Here is a 20,621-nt window from a genome sequence, read left to right as displayed (position 1 = left end):
TGTTTTTTGGGTTTACTAGCAGTAGGCACATAATTGCCAAGAGCCAAGTCGCCACGGTCTTGTCAGAGGAAGGGAGTCAGATTGTTATGTTTTATTAAGGGGCATGATCACTTTTGGAACGACCAACAGTCGAACAAGCAAGCAATAAGCAAGCAAAGAATGGTGTTGTTGTCACCGTCATGATTATGACCATTCGAACCATCACTAAAAACGAATACCTAGAACTATTGCCTCAGTAAACAAGCCGCATTTCCGTTGGCTCTAGAACGTCATGAAACATTAGCTGGAAGATTTGTTCACCCCTACATCCCCGCTCCGTAAACCAGGTCCACATACAGGGCTGTGTACAACCCCTTCAATCATCCGTTTCATTAACACTTATAAGATCCCCGGGAACTTATATCGACTTCCTGGCTCTTCTCTCGTTCCCACCATCCTCTGTTCTTCTTTTTCGTTTTCAACTTGCATCTATCTCTTCATTTCTGTCGCTACCTGCTTGCAGCTTTCAGCCGAGCCTTTGCATATTGTATTCCCTAACAGCATGAGATATTCGTGTATTCGTATCTGAAATCATTCACGACCAGCATTCATCACCGTGAACATTAAAGCCACTACTGCCAATCGAAAGTAAATACACACACATACATAATGGCCGACACAGAAGAGCCCCAGTTCAACACCTTGGCCGAGCGCATTGCTGCTCTCAACAAACAAAAGAGCTTTGCCAACGCTCGAAGCCCAAGCCCAGGTCCTGGACCAGTTCGCAAGCGACCGCCGCCTCCCCCTCCTCCCGTTCGTCCAGCTATCGAAGGCAGGAGTCAAACAGTACCGGTTATATCGACTACTCCAAGCCCGTCGCAGAATAACCCAGCGCTCCCTCCGCGCCCCTCGAGACAGGCGTCAACACCACAGCTCAGAGCGCAAAATGGCCAAGATGGTGCTCAGCGAGCCCCGCCTCCGCTCCCCAGCCGCACCCCAACCATGCCGTCTGCGCCAACCTTACCACCGAGACGTACCTCGACCCAATCTAGTCTGATGGTCAGGAGAAACTCTGGTTCTTCAGAGAGATCGCAGAATTCTGCCATATCTACCTTGTCAACAGGTAGACCTCCTTCATCAGTAACCAGCGTCAATTCTGATGGGGCGAGCTATAAAGTGCCCCCAGCTTATGACCCTGCGAGTCTCCCAAAACTTCCCCCCTCAAGAAGAGAAAAAGAAGCTGCAGCCAAGGAGGCAGCGAGACCCAATCGTGCTCCCCCATCACCACAGCCCCCACGAGCCATTGAGCCTGCACCTCCCGCTCGACCTAGTCTTCCACCAAGGTTGCCTTCGCGCCCAGTGAAACCACAGGCAGATGCTACGCCCGAACCACAGGCGGTAGCTCAGACTAGAAAAATACCACCCAGGCCATCAACCAACGGTAAATCGAAAGGGCCGGTTATCCTTGGGTTCTCGAACAAGGAAAAACCTCAAGATTCTCAGCCAGCACTGCCTGCGCGACCTCCAATTCCTGGCCGCCCACAGCCAGAAAATGGGCCACCTCCAGTACCGCTCGCTTCTCGCCCCTCGATGGCTCAGATAGAAGCGTTTGAAACAAAAGCTTTGACTGCAGCTGGTCCAATAAATGGGTGTCTCATATGTCGCGACTGGAGCGCTCCTGATGCCATCGCTGCGCAGTATCCTCGACAATCTCTACCGAGGAACGACCCGATCGGTTATTTGGCACAGGTTCTTTGCAGCCCCCTCCCTTCTTACACAGACAAGGCACGGGCGATATTTACTTGGTTTCATTACAACATCAACTATGATACCGAAGCATTCTTTAACAAGAACATCAAACACATGACTGCGGAAGATACTGTTATTGCTGGCAAAGCTGTTTGCGCAGGGTATGCAGAAACTTATAAAGCGATCGCCAATAGAGCTGGTCTTGAGTGCGTGGTTGTTACTGGCCATGGGAAAGGTTTTGGATATACTCCACTCAAGAGAGGCGAGCGTCCACCGCCAGCCAAGCCGGACGGCCATGCCTGGAACGCAGTGCGCATTGATGGCGGTGACTGGAAACTGCTGGACGCCTGCTGGGGAGCTGGTCACGTAGATGGGCAAAACTACGTGGCCAAATTCACGCCTGCACAGTTTACGTACGCCAACGAGCATTTTGGTCTCAGACATTTCCCCAAAGACTCACGACACCAGTTCCGGGCTGACGGCCAGCCTGTGACGTGGGAGTCCTACTACACTGGAGGTATTGACGGTGAACCCCCTACCGTATGTGGAACCACGAGCGAAGAAGGCATCTCAGAGCCCAGCATAGAGCCGAAGCGGCGCCATATCTCTATCGACAGTGGAGAGATTGTGCGCTTCCAATACTCAAAGATCTGTGAGCACTGGATGGAGGAGAAATGCGGCGGAAAAGAGCGTTTGGTGCTTCTCAGCCTTCCTCGAGGTGAAGGTGAGAGAGATGAAATGATACCCCTGGAAACAAATGGGTTCTGGTACTGGCTGGATATCAATGCGAGGGACTTGGGTCCTCGGGGTAAGTCGGTGCGATTAATCGTTTTGACCAGCTTCGATGGCCGCGAGGATGCAACAGGAGTCACAGGTAAAGAATTTCTTGCCAAGGTCGGCAAATGCGCCATGGGCTGGTCATACCTGGTGGAATGGGTGTTGGTCTGAGGCCTCTCGACAGATAGTCACATAATACTAGGCGTTTTGATGGTTCTATGTTGCTTCGTGTTACATCCGAAATAACTTTGGCGCCTGATGGCCTGTCGATAATTAATCTTCCGTCCCGTCGGCTGTTGCATGAGCCGAGCGCCACCGCCAACTTACATGGCATCTGTCTGGAGTAGAGTCATCTCTGTAGTGGAGGGTCACCTCGGATAGTCGGTAGGGTACGCGAAGGGTTCTCCAAGACAACAACAGAGGCTCACCGGCACGAAAGTTTTCGCCGAGCCACCTGATAAGTGCATCTTTCTCTTGGGTCTCATCTTGGCAGTCAACTCTCACGACGTACACGTAAACTATGTACTTAACGTGTAGACTACTGCTGTAGGGATATGATCTCATGAATGAACAACCTCGTGTTCGTCTTCAAGTTCATTGTTTAGGTGATGAAAATTTTGATTCGATCAACAAGTTCGCGATACTTCCAAAACAAGGGTACATATCATGAGTAATCAGCTTACACGAGTAAGGTAATAGAGGGGGACAGGATTTGAATAAGCATACGCAGCTTTTAGGTTGAGTATCAAAAAGTCCCCGAGAAATGCCTCCATTCTCCAGAACCAACTCCACACTTGTGGGCTCTTTAGGTGGTAACCTCCCGTCCCGAGCCCGCTGGCCCTGTCTGGGCACCCACTGACTATACGGGCAGCGTACCTATAGGTAACCTAGTACCTCGAGTGGAGGATTGAAACTGGAACAACCTCAATCACAAAACTCCATTCTCGATGCAAGTGACCTTGAGAGGAAATCAGGCCACACCCACTTCTTCACCGTGATAATCGGGGATGCGTCGTAGTGTGCAATTCCATGACACAAACCCCGCCTACCCACCTTTACAGTCGATGAGACACATCAGATTTCTCGTCCAGCACCAGTGAGGCACGACTTTCAAAGTATTCGCGTGGGTTTCTGACAGGAGTCGGATGGACTGACAGACTGACAGATACGTAGAAACAGCCGGGCTCGGAGGGCCGAAGAGAGAGACTCTTTTTACGATGCATTTGCATATGCAAAGGATAAGCAGCCAAGAAACCAGGACAGATGCAGAAGGATTGAAGCGTCCTAGCGCCAAGGCTCTTTGACTACGAATGTTTATTGACCTCCATCCCATGGGGCAATCGTCGCCCCAGTTCCAGCTGTCCCCGCACTCATTGACACCCAGATTGGAGGAGGGGGCAAGGGTCATTGGGTGATGTGCGGAGGTTTCTAAATGCTATTGGGCTGTAGGGTGTCTTCCATGTCGGTATTATTCTCGAATCTTTCGACTTATCTCAAGGGAGAGCAACCTCTCGGCCGCACCCTCGGTGCCTGGGTATAGCCGTTCATCCTGCAGGTGAGGAGGACTGGATCATCCTAGCCTTTTCGCTTCTGCAGGGAAGGCTCACACAGCCCCAGTTCCACTGGCAGCAAAACCCTCAAACGTTACGATCTCTGGTGGAGAGATATGGAAAAGAAAATGCCTTTTATCCGAGCTTGCCCGGATTACGCTCGAACCTATCAGCACTTTGGCGATGGCACCGAAACTTCTTGGCAGTCAAGGTGGTGAAGGTCAACGGCCAGACTAGAATTGTGGCTGTTGACCGAGTGGACCAGCAAGCCAGTTTCACTCAGGTCGGGTCGGCGTTGGCAGGCATGGTTCGGAGCAGTAGTGTGTGTAGTATCTCGGTTAGGCTCGTCATCCTGCTCCATCCTAGTCCAGTTCTAACTAGTCAGTGCATGGAGGGTCAGAGTATATAAGCCCATGCCCCAAGGTTTGGTCCCTTCCTTTTCGGAAACGGACCTAGCGTCACCAAGTGACCTTATCGACTCACGATCGAAATGATCTCTTACAATGCTCGCAACCAGAGAATAGAAGCCTGGGTCAATGCGGCCACTGAGGAAAGCGAAGACGCAGCCCCCGTGGATCCTGAAGCCCGCGACTTGCACGATCAGGAAAAGGCACAGCGCATCGAGCATGAAGATTTATGTCGCGAGAACAAGCAGGTAGGTCACCGGCAGGACAACAAAGTCCACCATTACGGATCAAATATCTGACATGTTTACTACAAAAAGACGTATAGAGGCGTTCTGTTATTATGGCTCGCCTGGCAAAGCGCCGGTGTTGTCTATGGCGACATCGGCACCAGCCCTCTCTATGTTTTCAGCTCGACGTTCACCGAACAGCCATCATGGCACGACCTTGTGGGCGCCCTGTCAATAATAATATGGTCCCTCACACTCATTGTGACGGTTAAATATTGCTTCATCGTACTATCAGCCGACGACGATGGACAGGGAGGCACCTTTGCCCTATACTCGCTACTTTCCCGATACGCCAATATTGCACGTACAGACCCCAACGGCCCAGAGAGAATTGTCGTGCGCCTGGACCGCGAAACAGGCGCCGACTTGGCGCCCGCCGGAAGAATAGCCCGCGACTTCCTGGAGAGAAGCCGTGTTGCCCAGAGCGTCCTTAAGATTGTTGGTGTATTGGGAGTTTCCATGGTTGTGGCCGACAGCATCTTGACACCCGCCCAGTCTGTACTAGGCGCAGTTCAAGGAATTCAGGTCATCCGACCTGACCTTGGCAGGCCTGCCATTGTAGGAATCTCTTGCGCAATCCTTGTTGCGCTTTTCGGACTGCAGTTCTTCGGCACTTCCAAGATCGGCACCTCTTTTGCCCCCGTCGTTGTGGTCTGGCTTCTCTACAACTTGTCCATCAGCATATATAATCTCGTTCAGTACGACCATACTGTGCTCAAGGCCTTCAGTCCACACTACGCTTTCACTTACCTGATACGAAACGAAACTCACGGCTGGAAGTCACTTGGTGGGCTGCTACTTGCGTTTACCGGTGTCGAATCACTTTACGCAGACTTGGGTGCCTTCGGAAAGCGGGCCATCCAGTTATCTTGGCTGTTCTTGGCTTTCCCGTGCTTGCTGATGACATATTGTGGCCAGGCAGCTTTCATCTCACAGGACAAGACTGGACTGGCATACACGAACCCCTTTTTCCGCACTGTCCCCGAAAACACTTTGTACTTCAGCATCATCATTGCTGTGCTCGCCGCTGTTGTCGCCAGCCAGGCATTGATCGTTTGTTCGTTCCAGCTCATCTCGCAGCTCATGAGACTAAGTTACTTTCCTCATATAAAAACCGTCCACACCAGCCGTCGATTCCATGATCAAATTTACATGCCACTTGCGAACTGGCTGTTGATGATTGGGACTGTGATAGTGACGGCTGTTTACAACAATGTAGGTCTCTGTCTTATATCTCATCAAGACTGGCTTGGCTAACTCATAATCTTGCAGACAACAAGCTTAGGACACGCTTATGGCGTGTGCGTGATAATTGTCACATTCATCACGACCTGCATGGTAAGCTTAGTGGCGCTCATCATCTGGCGGGTACAATCCATCGTCGTATTGCTGGGTTTCCTAATATTTATACTGCTCGACGGCGTATATCTAAGTGCAGCACTGAATAAGGTTCCCGACGGTGGCTGGTTTGCGCTGGTCTTGTCCTTCATCCTTAGTACGTTTTTCATGCTTTGGCGATGGGGCAAAGAGCAACAATGGGAGGCAGAGCAGAGGGATATGGTTGACCCGTCAGAATTTGTGCTGTCATCCCGAAGCACTTCCCGCAACAACTCGATTGCCAGAGGCATGTCTGGCGATGGTTCGATGCGATCAATACGATTCAGGCTTTCACCAGAATTTGGGGGTGGACAAGTACAGACTGCTCCGGGCCTCGGCATCTTTTTCGATAAAGTTGGAGGCACCGGTGATCATATTCCCAAAGTCTTCACACAGTTCATACGAAAGTTTCAGACGCGACCACAGGTTATTGTTTTCTTCCATATGCGTTCACTATCGCAGCCTACAGTGCCATCCGACCAACGCTTCGTCATTGCTCGAGTTACAACAAAAATTCCTTCTTGCTACCGGATCGTACTTAGGCATGGCTACATGGACGACATTCTCACACCTAATTTGGCACCGATCATTGTCAACGAGTTGATGACCTTTATTACCAGAGGGCCTTTCCCACCCGACGAGAACGACATGCCGCCAGAGTTTCGAGGTGAGCTAGAAGCGCTCCGGGCCGCGGAGGAAGCGCAAACTGTCTATCTCATGGGTAAGCAGACCATGAGGGTGCAACAGGCGGAAAAGATGGGATTTACAAGGTTTTTTCGCCGAATAGCGTTGGAGGCATTCTTATGGGTCCGCGAAAATTCGCGAACCAAGCTCGCCAACCTCAATATCAACCCGGATAATCTGGTTGAGGTGGGTTTTGTTAAGGAAATTTGAAAGACGACCACGAGTATTTACAAGAGATACCCCCAACATGGCTGCCAGGAAAAGGCAAGTTAAAATGACTGATAGATGGAACAAGGTTGGGAAGACGGTACTGCATGGGATAGCTTTTACGATTTGGAACAATGGCGCTTTTGGATATTGGGATTGCCCTGGAAACTTGAGTGATGGTATCATTCTGGCTGGCAAGCATAAACTCTCCGCTCTGATTCCATGTCTAGGTTCACTTGCTTGCACACAATTCGGAGTTAGAAATGATAGCGATATATACCCTCAAAAGCGAATGAACTGGGCGAGTTAGTAATGTGTTTGAATTTTAGTATTTGGTGTTGAATGTGATGTGATATCTAGGTATGCCTGGAGGATGCAGTCTACTAAGGTACAGGTACTGGATAGATGCCGACTAACCTTGGTAGTAAGTACTAAGGTAGGCGAGTATCATTGTTGCTTGCCCACCAGATATGATCTGAAACCTTCCTTACTCTGTGGATCAATTGAGAGTATAATAAATAAAAGGTTCATCTCATCTCCGGTTGGAAGGTAGTAGCTATTGTTGCACGTGTTTCTGCGTATCCCAGCTCAGGGCACTTGCTCATTAACTCAACTCCACATCCCGGCTGCCCACGTCTCTCTCTCTCTCTCTCTCGCTGTCCCGCAGTGCAACAACGTGTCACCAAAAACCTCATCTCGCAACAATCAATGCAACGATTTGCTTGCTTATAATTCATGCAACTGAATTACTCATGATGCGCCTTTACTTCTCTCTCTCTTCCCCCTTTCTTAGCGCCATCTAGAAACAATAACTCTCAAAACTTTCATCATGACTGTCACTGCGACAACATCGCTCTCTCGTACAGAAATCCTTACTCTCTCAACCATCTCGGGCGCATCGTGCGCTGTTCTCGCAAACACTCTCCACGGCGATGGCGAGCCTCTCATCGCATCAATAGCCCTCTCCTTTCTTGGATTCTCGCTATGCTTCGCCATGATCCGCTGGTTAGGTCCTACATTTATGCGCGCCGGTTTCCGCGGTCGCGACATGAGCAAGCTGCAGCGCACTGAGATTCCGGAATGCATGGGCGCTGTGTGCGCAGCTGTGTATCTGCTCAGCCTTATCGTCTTCATCCCCTTCCCCTTCTACAAGGATATTGTCGCGGCTACTAGTGGTGGCGGAAATCGTGATGTCGTGATTGAGCTCGAGCAGGTCAGCCAGGGGCGTTTCCTGCACAAGTTTCCTCACAACAAGGTGCGCATCAACCCAAGTATCATTCCTCTATCTTTAACAGCGCACTAACTTCTATAGCTTGCTTCTTTTCTGAGCGCCATCATCTCTCTTCAGACAATTGCCTTCTTGGGTATTGGTGATGATCTCTTTGACATCCGTTGGCGACACAAGTGGTGGATTCCTGGTATTGCCTCGATCCCCCTTCTGGTTGTCTACTTTGTCGATTTCGACGTCACATCCATCGTTTTGCCTCTCCAACTCCAGCCTTATCTTGGTGAGCTCTTCGATCTGGGCGCGCTCTACTACGTTTACATGGCCTGTGTTGCCATGTTCTGCCCCCAAAGCATCAACATGCTTGCTGGCATCAACGGTATCGAGGTTTCACAGTGCGTCGTCGTCGCCCTTCTCCTCGCCTTCAACGATTGTTTGTACCTCTTCACGCCTTACCCGCATCCTGCGACCGATTCCCACTTGTTCTCGCTCTACTTTCTTCTCCCATGGATCGGCGTCTCGTGCGCCTTGCTCTGCCACAATTGGTACCCCGCAAAGGTCTTCGTCGGTGACACCTACTGTTACTTCTCAGGCATGGTCTTCGCTGTTGTCGGTATTCTCGGCCATTTCTCAAAGACGCTTGGGCTCCTTCTGGTTCCCCAAATATTCAACTTCCTTTACTCATGCCCCCAGGTCTTCGGTCTTATTCCCTGCCCGCGCCACCGACTTCCTCACTTCAACGCTCGGAGCGGCCTTCTTGAGCCCTCAGTGACTCCTTGGTCTGCGGAACGACAGCCGCACCCCCTGGTTGCACGCGGCCTGCATATCCTCAGCCAGCTGCGACTCGTAAAGGTGACAGTCGACAAGAACGGTCAGTTCCTCGAGACGAGTAACCTCACCATCCTTAACCTGTGGCTCGTTTGGCGTGGACCCCTTCGTGAGGATCGGCTAGCTCTCGAAGTGACTATGCTCCAACTTGTTGTTGGTCTCTTTGGTCTGTTTGTGAGACACCGTTTAGCACTACTGGTCTTTAAGGAAGACAACTGGGGGACTATTGCGCAGTGATAACAAATATCAGATTTTGATAGAACCGGGCGTTGGTAAAATTGGAAGAGGAGAACTTCGCTCAACCTATTAGACATTTCACGGAAGAGATCAAATAAAAAATATTTCACATGCTACCCGTCCGTATTCGAACCGGTATATTTTATCAAGTTTCATAGACTGCTGTATGAATGGCATGGCACAATGTGAAAGAGTATTGACGACAGATGATGTATCTTTCAAAGGGGTGTATTTCCCATCATTTCAAGCAGTACTACATAACTTTGATGTGTAATGCAAGCACAGGCAACGCCTATAATTACATAAAACAAGCCTTATGGCGTCTTCTTTGACGGAAAGACCTTGCTCGATATTTCTCTTCCTCCTGTTCCTTTCATTTGTCAAACCTCTTCAACATTGTGAGATGGGTCAAGACAAACAACCTGCCAGTGAGCTACATGGCAGCCCTTCTTTTGCTCTCACAGTTACTCATCATGAGAAATCCCATTCGTCCACAGGCACCAACCCGCTGCGCCGTTACCACATTCAGACACTGAGTTAATCTGACAGAACCGGCCAAACCCAGAATCCGCAACCAGTGCCCTATAACCGCCCCAAACGCCAAATCATCGGGGTAATCATCTGACGTACCAGCCAGTGTGCAGAAATGAAAGAACTCCAGGCTTTTGTATCCGTCATCCCCGAAAAAAAAAAGAACAAAGAAAATCTTGAAACAGTGACAGCATTAAACATACAAACTCTTCGCAGTATTATAAGGAGCCATTTGCCGCCGCGACAGGGGCCATGATCATGCTTTCCGTAGGTTTCTCGATCGAGGGTGAGTCAATTACTATATCGACCTTGGTGTCCTCAGGGCTTGACATGGCGGGTTTGAGGACAGCGTGGCCGCCAGCAGTCTTGCCAGCAGCTTTGTTCATCCGACTTTTTGTGTAGTCGCTGAGGCTGAGCTTCTTCTTTACTGGACTGGGATGAGCAGCTATGCTGTTGACGGCTGGCGGTGCAAAAGGACTCGGTAAAGGGTTGGAAAGAGGCGAATGTGCGACAGCCCCAGGCTGAGGAGCTGTCGAATTGTGGATTCCCAGTCCGTTACTATCGAATGAGGGAACAGGAGGCAATTGGACCCTCAAGTCGGGAGTTTTTGTTTTTGCAAAAGTGTCGCTCGTTGCTGAAGCCAGGACAGGGGTCGTAGCTGGCGATGAAGCATCCCCCATAGGGACGTCACCGGACGTGAGAAACAAAGGTGGTAACTCGGACTCCGATCGCTTGATCGCTGGGACATGTTCCATGGGCAAGTCTACTTCCATTGAAATGCCATTAGACGCTTGACTGACCGAAGATCGTCTTCGTTGATCCTCTTCATCAGTCTTGACTTTATGACGGCTGTTGAGCAAACGCTTCGAGAGCGGAACGATTCGTTTCTTCGGCCGTGGAGATCGACTAGGTTCGCTGAACCACGCACCTTCCACGGGGTCAGTTTGTACCGCGGCGTCACAGTACACTCCTCTGGGCGTTACTGATGATTCACGAGACCTAGGGGTGGCAAGGGCCTGAGTGACTATTGATGGTCTCTGAAGGATGTGCGGGGAAGTGCTGGTCGGTGATCCAGAATGACTCCTGCATGTTCCGGCATCGACATAATTACCATGGGATGCCACTGAGCCATTACGGTGCTTCGACTTGGAGGAAGTGGAACATGTACCATCAGATACTCGCTTCTTCTTTCTCGGCGGTTGTTGCTGCTCCATACGACGAAATGTGTCCTCTACCATGGCAACCTTTCGCTTGTCCCGGTCCGTTGGCTCGGTCAAGATACCAAGCTGGTCGAAGGAGCCCTGTCGAAGAGGAGTAAGATCACGGCTTGGGGGCTTGCTTCGCAGAGAGCCGGACTGGGATCTGTTGTCGTGGTCTCCACCTTCGTCGACATGACCTTCACTCGTCGCTCGGCTAGTAACAGTCTGCCCTGTACTCGTTGGCGAGATAGCTTGTGTTTTGGGCTTTCGTTGTTTCTTCTTTGTCGGGCCACGCACTTGCTGCTTCAAATAGAGATACTGGCGATGAAAGCGTGCGAACGCACAGTTGTTATCCAGGTCGCACGCGCATCCACCGTATTCAGATAGAATTCGGCTCATCCAATTCGATATCGCCATATACTCTGTGTCATCCACGGGCATCTCTGCGCTGTTAGAGGAGTCGTCGTCGCTCAGCCCAAGAAGATGAAGCCAGCGAGCATCCACGCTCTTCTCTAATCGAAAGTCCCAAGGTAGAGTGATTTGCTCGTTAGCGGAGATGTGCCTGTCGCTGACGATCCAGAAGTGATATTCGCTCTCATCGGAAAGATATGTGTCCAGTTGTGCATTGGGTTTGCAACTCCGGCGCACGTAGCGAGCTAGAGAACCTTCTTGTCGTGTATCGATATATAACGGAAGGACAGGGTGAAAGAAAACAAAGGGGAGAGGAGAGGAGAGGTCAGCCCAAAGATTTGCTGGATCAGCGCAGTAGTCTTTTTGAAAACCGATTGCACCATTCAGTTCCACTAGAGGCACGTCCTTCTCAATTGGTGTGCTGGACTTCAGAAACCTCCACCTGAGAGCCTTGCCATCATCCAGTGTTCTTGTGGTATCGCCGACTTCAAGCTTAGGTTTATTAGCTTCCAGGTTGATGGGTGCATTTTGGAAAACCTCCGAATGGCGTCTGCCAACTTCACTCCTCATCGTATTGGGATCGCGAAGCCAGCGAGACAACGCCGTTGGGATAGCAAGACTAGCAAATGCATTGCTGTGTGAATCGGGGACATCTCTTGCATTGTACAAGTTGTAGAACCCTTGGGAATATTGGTGAATTTGGAAATCTTCAGGGAGGTCTGGTGGGGTGGTTGCAGGGCTCGGAGGATGGGCTGTATTTGATCTGCCATTTCCGTAAGAGGGGCTCCGTTTGGGGGCTTGGGAGCTGATGGATTGTGAAGAACGGTGTTTCGCCTTTTTGGGCGGGGGATGTTGGTCGCCGGGATGGGTGTGTCTGCCATTCTCTTGGGGGCTGAGGTGACCATTTGTTGGTAGATCAGCAGGCTTTGATCTCTTCTTGTGATTTTTGGAGGGAGGTCGCTTCGTCCTTTTGTCCGTACGCTCGTCTCCTACCGCTCCGTTTTTAAGGCGAAGGGTACGTTCGATGGCCTTTTGACGATCGAGAGGTCGGGGCTTGCATTCTGCACAAGAATGAGCAAAATCCTCGCGAATGGCCTCTTCTCGATTATCAGGGTAGAAGCAATCGATATGCTGCCAGGTGTCACACGTCTCACAATAAATCGTATTTCCATCATCGTCAGAAAAGTTACATATACACTTTATTGTATATGGTTCCTCTTCCGCTCCGTCCGCTGGTCGAGCAGCTTCTTCCCTGGCGGTTGCGCCCGGCAGAACAGGAGCGATCTGACTAGGAGCCGCGAACTGCGTAGACAGCGACGTCGGTTTTTCGGTCATACTCTATAACAAAGATGATGTAGAGGACACCGGAGTGTGTGTTTGTCTTGTCTAAAGTCGCGGTCTTTGGGGCATGACGACGCCGTTCAGAGGGCGCGTCGGGGGTGACCGTAAAGATGAGTCGCGAACCAGAGCGACCGCTGGCAGTACCATGCAACGAAGCAAAGGTGATCTCGTACGTTCGTAGCTAAGAATCGCAAGCGTGGAACGAGAGACTCGAGGCTAACTGAGGCGTCGACAGCAAGGGTGGGAAGTCGAAGGCGCGACGACAAGGTGAACCAAGTCAAGGGCGTTTGTCAGGTCGAAGACTAGAGGCGGAAAACGAAGCGTAGACGGAATTCGAGGGCGTGTGAGGAACACGGTCGGTCGGTTTGTGTTTTCGCAAAACTCGTTGTGATCGGTCACGGCAGGGTTGGGACGAGGCAGGTCGAGGTGTCGAGTGTCGAGAAGACGAAGGTTTGGCGTTGACGAGACGAAAAAAGTTTAGATGGAGGTGGATAAAGTACGATTCGAGACTACTCAAACACAATCCGTACACAAGGAGGGCTTGAAGCAGAGAAGAGATAACGAGAGGTGAGGATCGAAGATCGTGGACTGCACGAAGAAGGGTGGGTGATGGGAAGAAAGAGGATGGGGAGGAGCGACAAGACCGGGTGCGCTTCAAGACAAGTGCGGTACTGCGGTACCGACCTGGGACCTGCCTGGGCCTGGGGGTCCCATTTCCAGTTGGCTACCCAAGAGGGGGAGACACCTGGAAGTAAGAACAAGTAAAAAAAGAGAAAGGTACGTACCCGTAACTTAGTACACTCATCAGCGGCACTTCGCTCGCCCTTCTCATCCACTGGGGTGGCTCCCACCCAATTCTCAGCAGCCGGGAGAAGACATGATAACAGCAGATTGTGCCAAATTGAATGGGCCACTGAGCCGTATTTGGTAAATTCTGCTGGTACTTCTGGGCTGGATTGGGTGGAAGTCCCAAATGAACAACAAGTGGTGTATGAGTGAGGGTCGGGGACACTGGAGTGGCCCCCCCAAGGAAAGGACAAAACAGAGAGACATGGAAGAGAAGAGACGAGACAAGGACAAAAGGACAAATGGCGCTAAACCTAAACCTTGGCTGGTGGTGGATAAGGAGAATCTTAGTGCAGCAAGCAGGGCACCTGGGCACACGCCGACGCTTTCTCGGCCTGAGGCACTAACAATGAATGGCATTGTCCCAGGGCTCTCGAGGGGGAGGAAACCCAAGAGCCCAGAGAAGAGAAAGGTTTCTGCTGGAAATTGCGTATGGGCGGGTTTTTGTTGGCGTGAGCGACCAGCCAGGCAGGGGCTGGGCTCACAAATGAAAGGGTCCATGAGTGAAGCCGCTGGGACTCGAGAGACGCAAGTTTGAAAGATGAGACAAAGAATGCAAAGCCATATCTTTCAAGTCTGCGAGTCTGCTCGACTTCTCTCTGTTGAACCGAAACTAGGAATCGAGCAATTCGGTATGAATGGGGAGCGAAGGAATTGGGAGGGGGTTTACCAGATTTTCAAAGGCAGAATGACGAATGCCACCAGGCACGTAACCTGGACATGCCCCAAGTCACCTAACCAAAAGGCAAAAGAAAACAGAGCAGCCGGTGGCGGCTAGAGCTGGTTTGGGCTGGCTCTAGTCATATGACCTCTGATTGGGTGAGTTGATAGTGGACCCGAGCGGAGTGCTCGAGATTTGACATCTGGACGCCACAATTCACGACGCGTTTGGTGAAACGAGAGGCCAGAGCGGCAGGTGACAAACCCGAGCCAAGTTGGAGCCGCCGAGGTAGGGCCCAGGGGAACATGAAGTCGTGGGAGCCAGTCAATTGTTCTAGAGCCCGCTCAATCAGCTTTGATGCTGATTCGATAGATTGCTTGGTAGCTTTCTGGTTGTAAGATGTAAATGAATGTCGTCTTGATTGGTATCGCCTCTCTCACAATAAGTGAGAATGCAAGAAAGACATGCTTCCTAAGCTGGACATGGAAAAGATGCAAGCAAATGTTTTGGGTCGCGTCAGAAATAATTTTGCATTTTCGTTTGTTGCGACTTGGAGTTAATCATTCTGTCGTTGGTATCTGTACAGAGTAGGGTAAAATCATTTTGACACCCGGTGCTCGTCGAAAGAGGTTGGCGGCAGGTTCTTCAGCAGCTGTCCCTTTTCTTCGTTTTGCAGACTCATACTGTGTACGCAACTGCTGCACGATGGCAGGACGGCATATTCTTGTTGATCTTGATTGGTCATGTTTGCATGGGTTAGCTCTGTGTTCTTTGGTGCATATACTCGAGCCAATCACATGGACTTGTGCGAAGCATTGGATTTGGGACCTGTGAAAGCTTCCATAATGGGATATGAGAGTGTGTTGCAACTTGCAAGCTGACTGCGTAATAATGGTGGTCTTGGTCGCGTCATCATCAAAAAACAATACATGCATTATGCAAACACCAATGCTGAGAAGATGGATTTTTTTTTTTTTGACGGGCTTGCTGTGTACTCTAGATTTTGATGTTACCTATCGAGGCTCGTCTGACAATCTGCTCAGAAAACCAACCGCAACACATGTGTGCAACGATCTCTTATCACCATCATGCCGTCTGTCTCGCAATGCTGGCCGCATTCGCACTCATGCTTGGCTGACTGGGGCATGGAAGTGGTCCACGTACACATGAAGCCGCGTCGTACTCTAGTGAACCATATCGCAATAAAGGAGCTACGTGCGCGCTTGGTCCCGTTTCCTGTCACTTTCCCTCACTCTGGATGAGAAGTCCAAAGATAAACCAGACGCGTGATCGCCCAGCTTCTGACCCATTCGATTTTTTGCTGGACTAGCACATTTTCGTGTCGAAACCTTAGCCTTGACACCATAGGCCATATTGAGATGATGGGAGATGAGTTGTTAGAAGCGGGGAAAGATACCGCTTCTAGTGCATACAGTGCGGTGTTGTGTGACAAAGATACAAAGATGGACTTGAGAGCAGGGATTCGCCCGTCGACAAAAGCAAGCAGTGTAAGGATGCATTGTCCCAGATATGCAAAATGCCATTCAGCATCTCACGCCCGCTTCTACATGCAGAAAGACCAATAGAACAATGAGCGCAGTTGTTCCATGACTCGATTCCGCTCAGGGGACTATTTAGAGCAACCGAAGCGTCTCACCATGCTCCATCCGAGTTCCTCCCAAACATGACTGACATAACAAGATCCTACGTGGGCGCCATCACACATAGCGCAACTCAGTGTTCTGCTTACGTGTTTCAAACGGACTCAACCAGCGGATTCGAAACCGTTTCCTTCTTCATACCCGTCGCAAGCAACAGGTTACAATGAAAGAGGTTATAAATCAAAAATTCCGCCCCCTATGGCCCCGAAGGACAATAGAGCAAGGAAACGACTCCGCGATGTGCAATGCAGGCCTTCCATGCTGAGAAAGCCAATTCATGAGCTAGCTTTCTCGGAACAAGGTAAGTATGAAGAATTTAAAACAGGTTGGAGGAAAAGCCGCGTTATATAGAAACACATATGGTCCGTGCACTGTTTTGCTGTCTCAGGGCCCACAGGAAGATTGGGTTGCCGGGGCTCCTGGCGCTAACCACAAATAAACAAACTTGGGAGGCTGGCAGGGAATTCCGCGCCCAGTGTTCCACCTCCACAGAAACACTAGAGGCAGGAACTGTTGCCTGCATGAGAACAAGCTACTGTGATGCAGCCACTGTGATCATATTGAGGTGAGCAGCTATTGACCTATACCTAAGGAGCCGGTAGCAGTCTGGATTCATTCTCTTGCGATACTGTTGAGCTTCGACATACGGAGTATATATATCAGAACAACAACGCTAACGTCATTCAGAGGTCACTATCGCTGAGTTCCCTGCAATGCTCCAGGTCTGGATTCAAGTCTAGCTTTGATAAGAAAATGCATTTTGCTTGCTTCCAGGTACATAGTAGCCTAGTAGGTAGGCACGGATGCCTCCTACCCCCAGCTCGGATGCGGCCCGCGACGACTTTTGCAGACTGCAAGGCGGTAAGGCATCAATCCCCAGCCGCTTTTGGCCAGTCGTTGAGACAAAAGGTGGAGCATCAGTCCCATGACGCATTCAACACTAAGCCACTTGCCGTCCGCCATTCTACCTTGATAACGACTTCTTCCATCACTTCACACGACTTTCATCAATATCTTGTACCACCCCCATCATTTCATAAACAATTCACAGTCCAGAAACCATTCGACTTTCGATAAAATCCAGGCGCAATGCGATTCTCTACCGTCACCGCCTGCCTGACTGCCTGCTTGGCGCCAGCGGCGGCTCTGAGCGTTCTCAATGGCAAGGCTCCCGAACTCACCATCAGCGACGACCTCAAGATTCCTGGCGATTCCCCTCTCGAATTTTGCCCCGGAGACCACGCAGCCGATCTTATCAAGATCGACCGGGTTGATTTGGCTCCTAACCCTCCCAAGGCGTACGGCTACCCCGCTCACTGTCCTCCGATTCAAGATACAGTACTAATGTCGCGATAGTGGCCAGGAACTCTTGATCAAGGCCAAGGGATCAGTCAAGCAGAAGATTGAAGAGGGCGCTTACGTTCTCTTGACTGTCAAGTATGGTCTCATCCGCCTCATCAGCACCAAGGCCGATCTCTGCGAGCAGATTGGCAACGTCGACCTCAAGTGTCCCGTCGAAAAGGGCGAGGTCGAGGTCGTTAAGACTGTAGACCTTCCTGCCGAGATCCCCCCTGTATGTCGATATTTCTCACCAATTTGGACTGTCTTGCTAACTCTGCGCAGGGCAAGTACACTGTGCTGGCCGATGTTTTCACTGCCGACGATGTACAGATTACATGTTTGACGGCAACTGTCGCCTTCTCTCGTAGCAGCAAGGGTTTCTTTGGCAGCGATCTGTGATTGGGGTTATGGCGCACACAACATACGCATGATGGCATGACTTGCAGCTGGGCACGTTTTCATGGATTTATTGGTTGACGTTGGTTTTTGGTGAATTTATAGCTCAAGTAGCGCATACTGCAGCGGCTTTAGAATCTATTTAGCATACTTGATAAACGAGTCCATCGCGTTGTACTCCACCTCATTCCACTGTATAAGCATCGCCCTGCAGTCCTGCGCAATGTGACCAAGTCGATAAAAGACACAATACTGACTCGCGAGTCATATACGGCTAGGCTGATCGCCGCACTTATGCTATGCTCGCTTCATTACCCCGAAACAAGCCCATGCGCCGATAAAATCGCAGGTTTACTCTCCAAACAGGCGTCGCACTCGTCTCAACACACTATCCTTCTCAGGGTCATAGGGGTGATCTTTGCTTGGAATCTCTAGGACAGCAGGGAAAGCCGCGGTGTAGGTATCGATACGGTGTCGGATTCGCTCCGCGATCTATAGAACTATCAGCCTTGCAGCGGAGCCATATATGGTACGAGAGTCAGACGTGTTGGTTAATGAGCACGATGCCAATGTCCTTGCGGTCCTCAGTAAATCGGTCGAATGCAGCCTCGATGGCAGATGTGTCGGTCTTGCCGTCAACAACAAGGAAGTTCTTCTGGGCATCGGCACCTGTGGTTACATGCTATATCATACAATGAGCTTATGGCATGAAAGAAGCGTAATGGTTCAAAGACTCACGCCGATTCCTGCAAGAAGAAGACCAGTTACGGAGTCCTTGATTTGAGCTACGTCAGCGCAAAGCGTCAAACAAAGAACCTTTCATCACAAGACATACTTCATCGCCAATAACAGCCAGGAACTGGCGATCCTTGTAATCTGCTTGCGAAGCCATCTGGAGGACTGTGAATTTGCTTGTGATCTTGCTCCTCTTGTCGGAGTTGAAAGCGCTAGGTTGAATGTGTTGCAACTGAGATAGGTACCTTGCGCGGGAGTAAGGTCAGGCGCCTGAGGCTCCGCTCTATGCAGATGGACTGCTCTCGCTGTGGAAGCTCTGGCCATCCCCGCTGTGGACGCTGCAGCCTGTCCCACCAAGCCCCTACTGGTCACCCAGTTAGGCAGTGGAGGTCACCTAACATTAGTCCACCTTAGTAGCCCGGGCACGAACAAAGACTCCATTGAACCTGGTCCTCAGCAACAAGACTTTCAAAGTAAACAATCTCTGGCCAGGTCGCCGCCATCTCCCTCTTCGTCGTTTTCACATCGACTCAGGGCTCCGCGTCACATATTTCGATCGGAAATTTCTACTTTTAAAGTGTCATATAACCATCCAGTCGAAATGCCACGCCTAGTACGCCGGCAGCCGCTGAGAGAGCGCATCATGGCTGCTATTAATCCGATGGACTTTTTGCTCTGGCTGTCGGAAGAGCTTGAGACGAGAGATTGGGACTCGGCCACCGTGGGAACGCAAATGGGCCTGACCATGAACTTTCTGTTCCTGCTTGCGCGCGCCAATTCAGGTTCTACAACCAAGAGTGATGACATTTTCAGTGACGATACCAGTTCTGGCTGGCTTTCATTCGTTGTAAGTACTATTTGGTTTTTGTATGAAGTTGATACTAACCACCTGGCGCTGTAAAGGTTCATCCTTTTGTTTGGATCCTCGCTGCGTTCTCTTTTACCAACGCTTTCTACACGATCACACGAACTCGCAAGTACCGGCTCTTTCTAGCCAAGGTCGACAAGCCGATGTCAACGCCCTCTGCGCGCCGCGTGAAAGTCAACCAGTTCGGCGCATCACCTTCTACACCCCTGAGCTACCTCGCGAATCTGATAACACCTGAATCTGCGGAGTCACGAGCTCATCCCGACAAGGCATCGGACGTTTGGGAGTTGTCGATTTGGGATCCTCTCCCAGTTTCACTGAGGCTTGCTTGCCTCTTCGGTCCTGGGCATGTCTTGGTTTACATGATATTTCTCCCTCTGGCTCCCCTCGATCCCCGGCCGAGCGTGACAGTTCTCAACACTTTGCTTTTACAAATTCTCGTCTCTGCTCAGCTTCTCTTCTTCTGCTCTCAATTTGCGCAGCAAGCAAAGGATAAGGCCGTGATTCAGGAGCAAGTGATGAAGGAGTATGACACCAAGTTTGTTCATCCTCGTCTTCACCCTACAGTTCGCGATATCGGAACACAATTCTCTATGGATCAGCCCAGTGACTACAAGGAATTCGTCCAAACCGGCACTCCTACTGTTCAGATCCGCCACGGTTTCCAAACCCACTTCAACCCATACACTGGAGCCACTGATACCCCTGACGAGCGATCGGTCACACCAAGCTCCAACAACGTCCTGAAGCCACACATGTTCACGCCCCCTACAGCAACTCGACGATCAGAAGCCTTCAGACCTGCTACCGGCCAAAGAAGTGTCGTGCCTCGTCAAAGTTTACCCTCAGGCTACACATCGACTGGTACCTCCTCAGGGGTTCAGGGGATCAACTTTGGTGGAAACATGGGCATACATACCCACAACAGGTCACCCCTCAAAAAGGCCACAAGCTTAAAGGAACTGAACCCTGAAGGGGCGGCATCTCCGCGCAACTCTCGAGAAATGGCAGCATACGAGCAGCGAAATTGGGGAGCAGGAACGCCATCTAGAAAGGCAGAGAGCCGTCGATTGACGAGCTCAAAACTAAGTGGCGGCGGCAATCTCTTTGCAGGGGTGAATCGGCAACAAGCACCACCGGAGAGCCGGCGTCCTCTTTGGTAGGTTAGTAGCTCGTTCATTCTTCTTTTGTTTAATATTTATCTAGTCGGTGTACATGGATTGTATTATAGATTGCACTGGTGGCAAGGATTGGTGTTTTGGTCTGGTTTCTGAATATTAATCTGTTAATACCCTTTGTCTTGGCCATTCATCCGATACATTGA

The 20,621-nt window shown here is 50.6% G+C and overlaps 7 protein-coding genes across 7 annotated transcripts, besides 1 other annotated feature; 5 read left to right on the top strand and 2 right to left on the bottom strand.

Moving 5' to 3' along the window:
* Window positions 1-648: 648 nt before the first annotated feature.
* FPSE_05858 (uncharacterized protein) lies at window positions 649-2,676 on the top strand (the record flags this gene model as incomplete). Its single annotated transcript, XM_009258976.1, has 1 exon — window positions 649-2,676. The coding sequence occupies one exon, from the start codon at window positions 649-651 to the stop codon at window positions 2,674-2,676; it is 2,028 nt and encodes a 675-aa protein (XP_009257251.1).
* Window positions 2,677-4,545: 1,869 nt separating this feature from the next.
* Window positions 4,546-7,020, top strand: FPSE_05859 (uncharacterized protein; the record flags this gene model as incomplete). Its single annotated transcript, XM_009258977.1, has 3 exons — window positions 4,546-4,710; window positions 4,780-5,964; window positions 6,022-7,020. 3 exons carry the CDS (start codon window positions 4,546-4,548, stop codon window positions 7,018-7,020), a joined length of 2,349 nt encoding a protein of 782 aa, XP_009257252.1.
* Window positions 7,021-7,652: 632 nt separating this feature from the next.
* Window positions 7,653-7,672: a microsatellite.
* Window positions 7,673-7,846: 174 nt separating this feature from the next.
* FPSE_05860 (uncharacterized protein) lies at window positions 7,847-9,307 on the top strand (the record flags this gene model as incomplete). The annotated part of the gene is made up of 2 exons (XM_009258978.1): window positions 7,847-8,272; window positions 8,330-9,307. 2 exons carry the CDS (start codon window positions 7,847-7,849, stop codon window positions 9,305-9,307), a joined length of 1,404 nt encoding a protein of 467 aa, XP_009257253.1.
* Window positions 9,308-10,056: 749 nt separating this feature from the next.
* Window positions 10,057-12,783, bottom strand: FPSE_05861 (uncharacterized protein; the record flags this gene model as incomplete). Its single annotated transcript, XM_009258979.1, has 1 exon — window positions 10,057-12,783. The coding sequence occupies one exon, from the start codon at window positions 12,781-12,783 to the stop codon at window positions 10,057-10,059; it is 2,727 nt and encodes a 908-aa protein (XP_009257254.1).
* A 4,263-nt stretch (window positions 12,784-17,046) lies between these two features.
* On the top strand, window positions 17,047-17,697 carry FPSE_05862 (uncharacterized protein; the record flags this gene model as incomplete). The annotated part of the gene is made up of 3 exons (XM_009258980.1): window positions 17,047-17,255; window positions 17,314-17,530; window positions 17,581-17,697. The coding sequence occupies 3 exons, from the start codon at window positions 17,047-17,049 to the stop codon at window positions 17,695-17,697; spliced, it is 543 nt and encodes a 180-aa protein (XP_009257255.1).
* A 348-nt stretch (window positions 17,698-18,045) lies between these two features.
* On the bottom strand, window positions 18,046-18,586 carry FPSE_05863 (uncharacterized protein; the record flags this gene model as incomplete). Its single annotated transcript, XM_009258981.1, has 4 exons — window positions 18,046-18,186; window positions 18,239-18,376; window positions 18,433-18,468; window positions 18,530-18,586. The coding sequence occupies 4 exons, from the start codon at window positions 18,584-18,586 to the stop codon at window positions 18,046-18,048; spliced, it is 372 nt and encodes a 123-aa protein (XP_009257256.1).
* Window positions 18,587-19,072: 486 nt separating this feature from the next.
* On the top strand, window positions 19,073-20,460 carry FPSE_05864 (uncharacterized protein; the record flags this gene model as incomplete). Its single annotated transcript, XM_009258982.1, has 2 exons — window positions 19,073-19,276; window positions 19,333-20,460. The coding sequence occupies 2 exons, from the start codon at window positions 19,073-19,075 to the stop codon at window positions 20,458-20,460; spliced, it is 1,332 nt and encodes a 443-aa protein (XP_009257257.1).
* Window positions 20,461-20,621: the final 161 nt, after the last annotated feature.

The sequence above is a fragment of the Fusarium pseudograminearum genome, chromosome 4 (assembly GCF_000303195.2).
Source record: "Fusarium pseudograminearum CS3096 chromosome 4, whole genome shotgun sequence".
NCBI lineage: Eukaryota > Fungi > Ascomycota > Sordariomycetes > Hypocreales > Nectriaceae > Fusarium > Fusarium pseudograminearum.
Note: the sequence above shows the minus strand (reverse complement) of the source record. Positions and strands in the feature narration are given on the sequence as shown.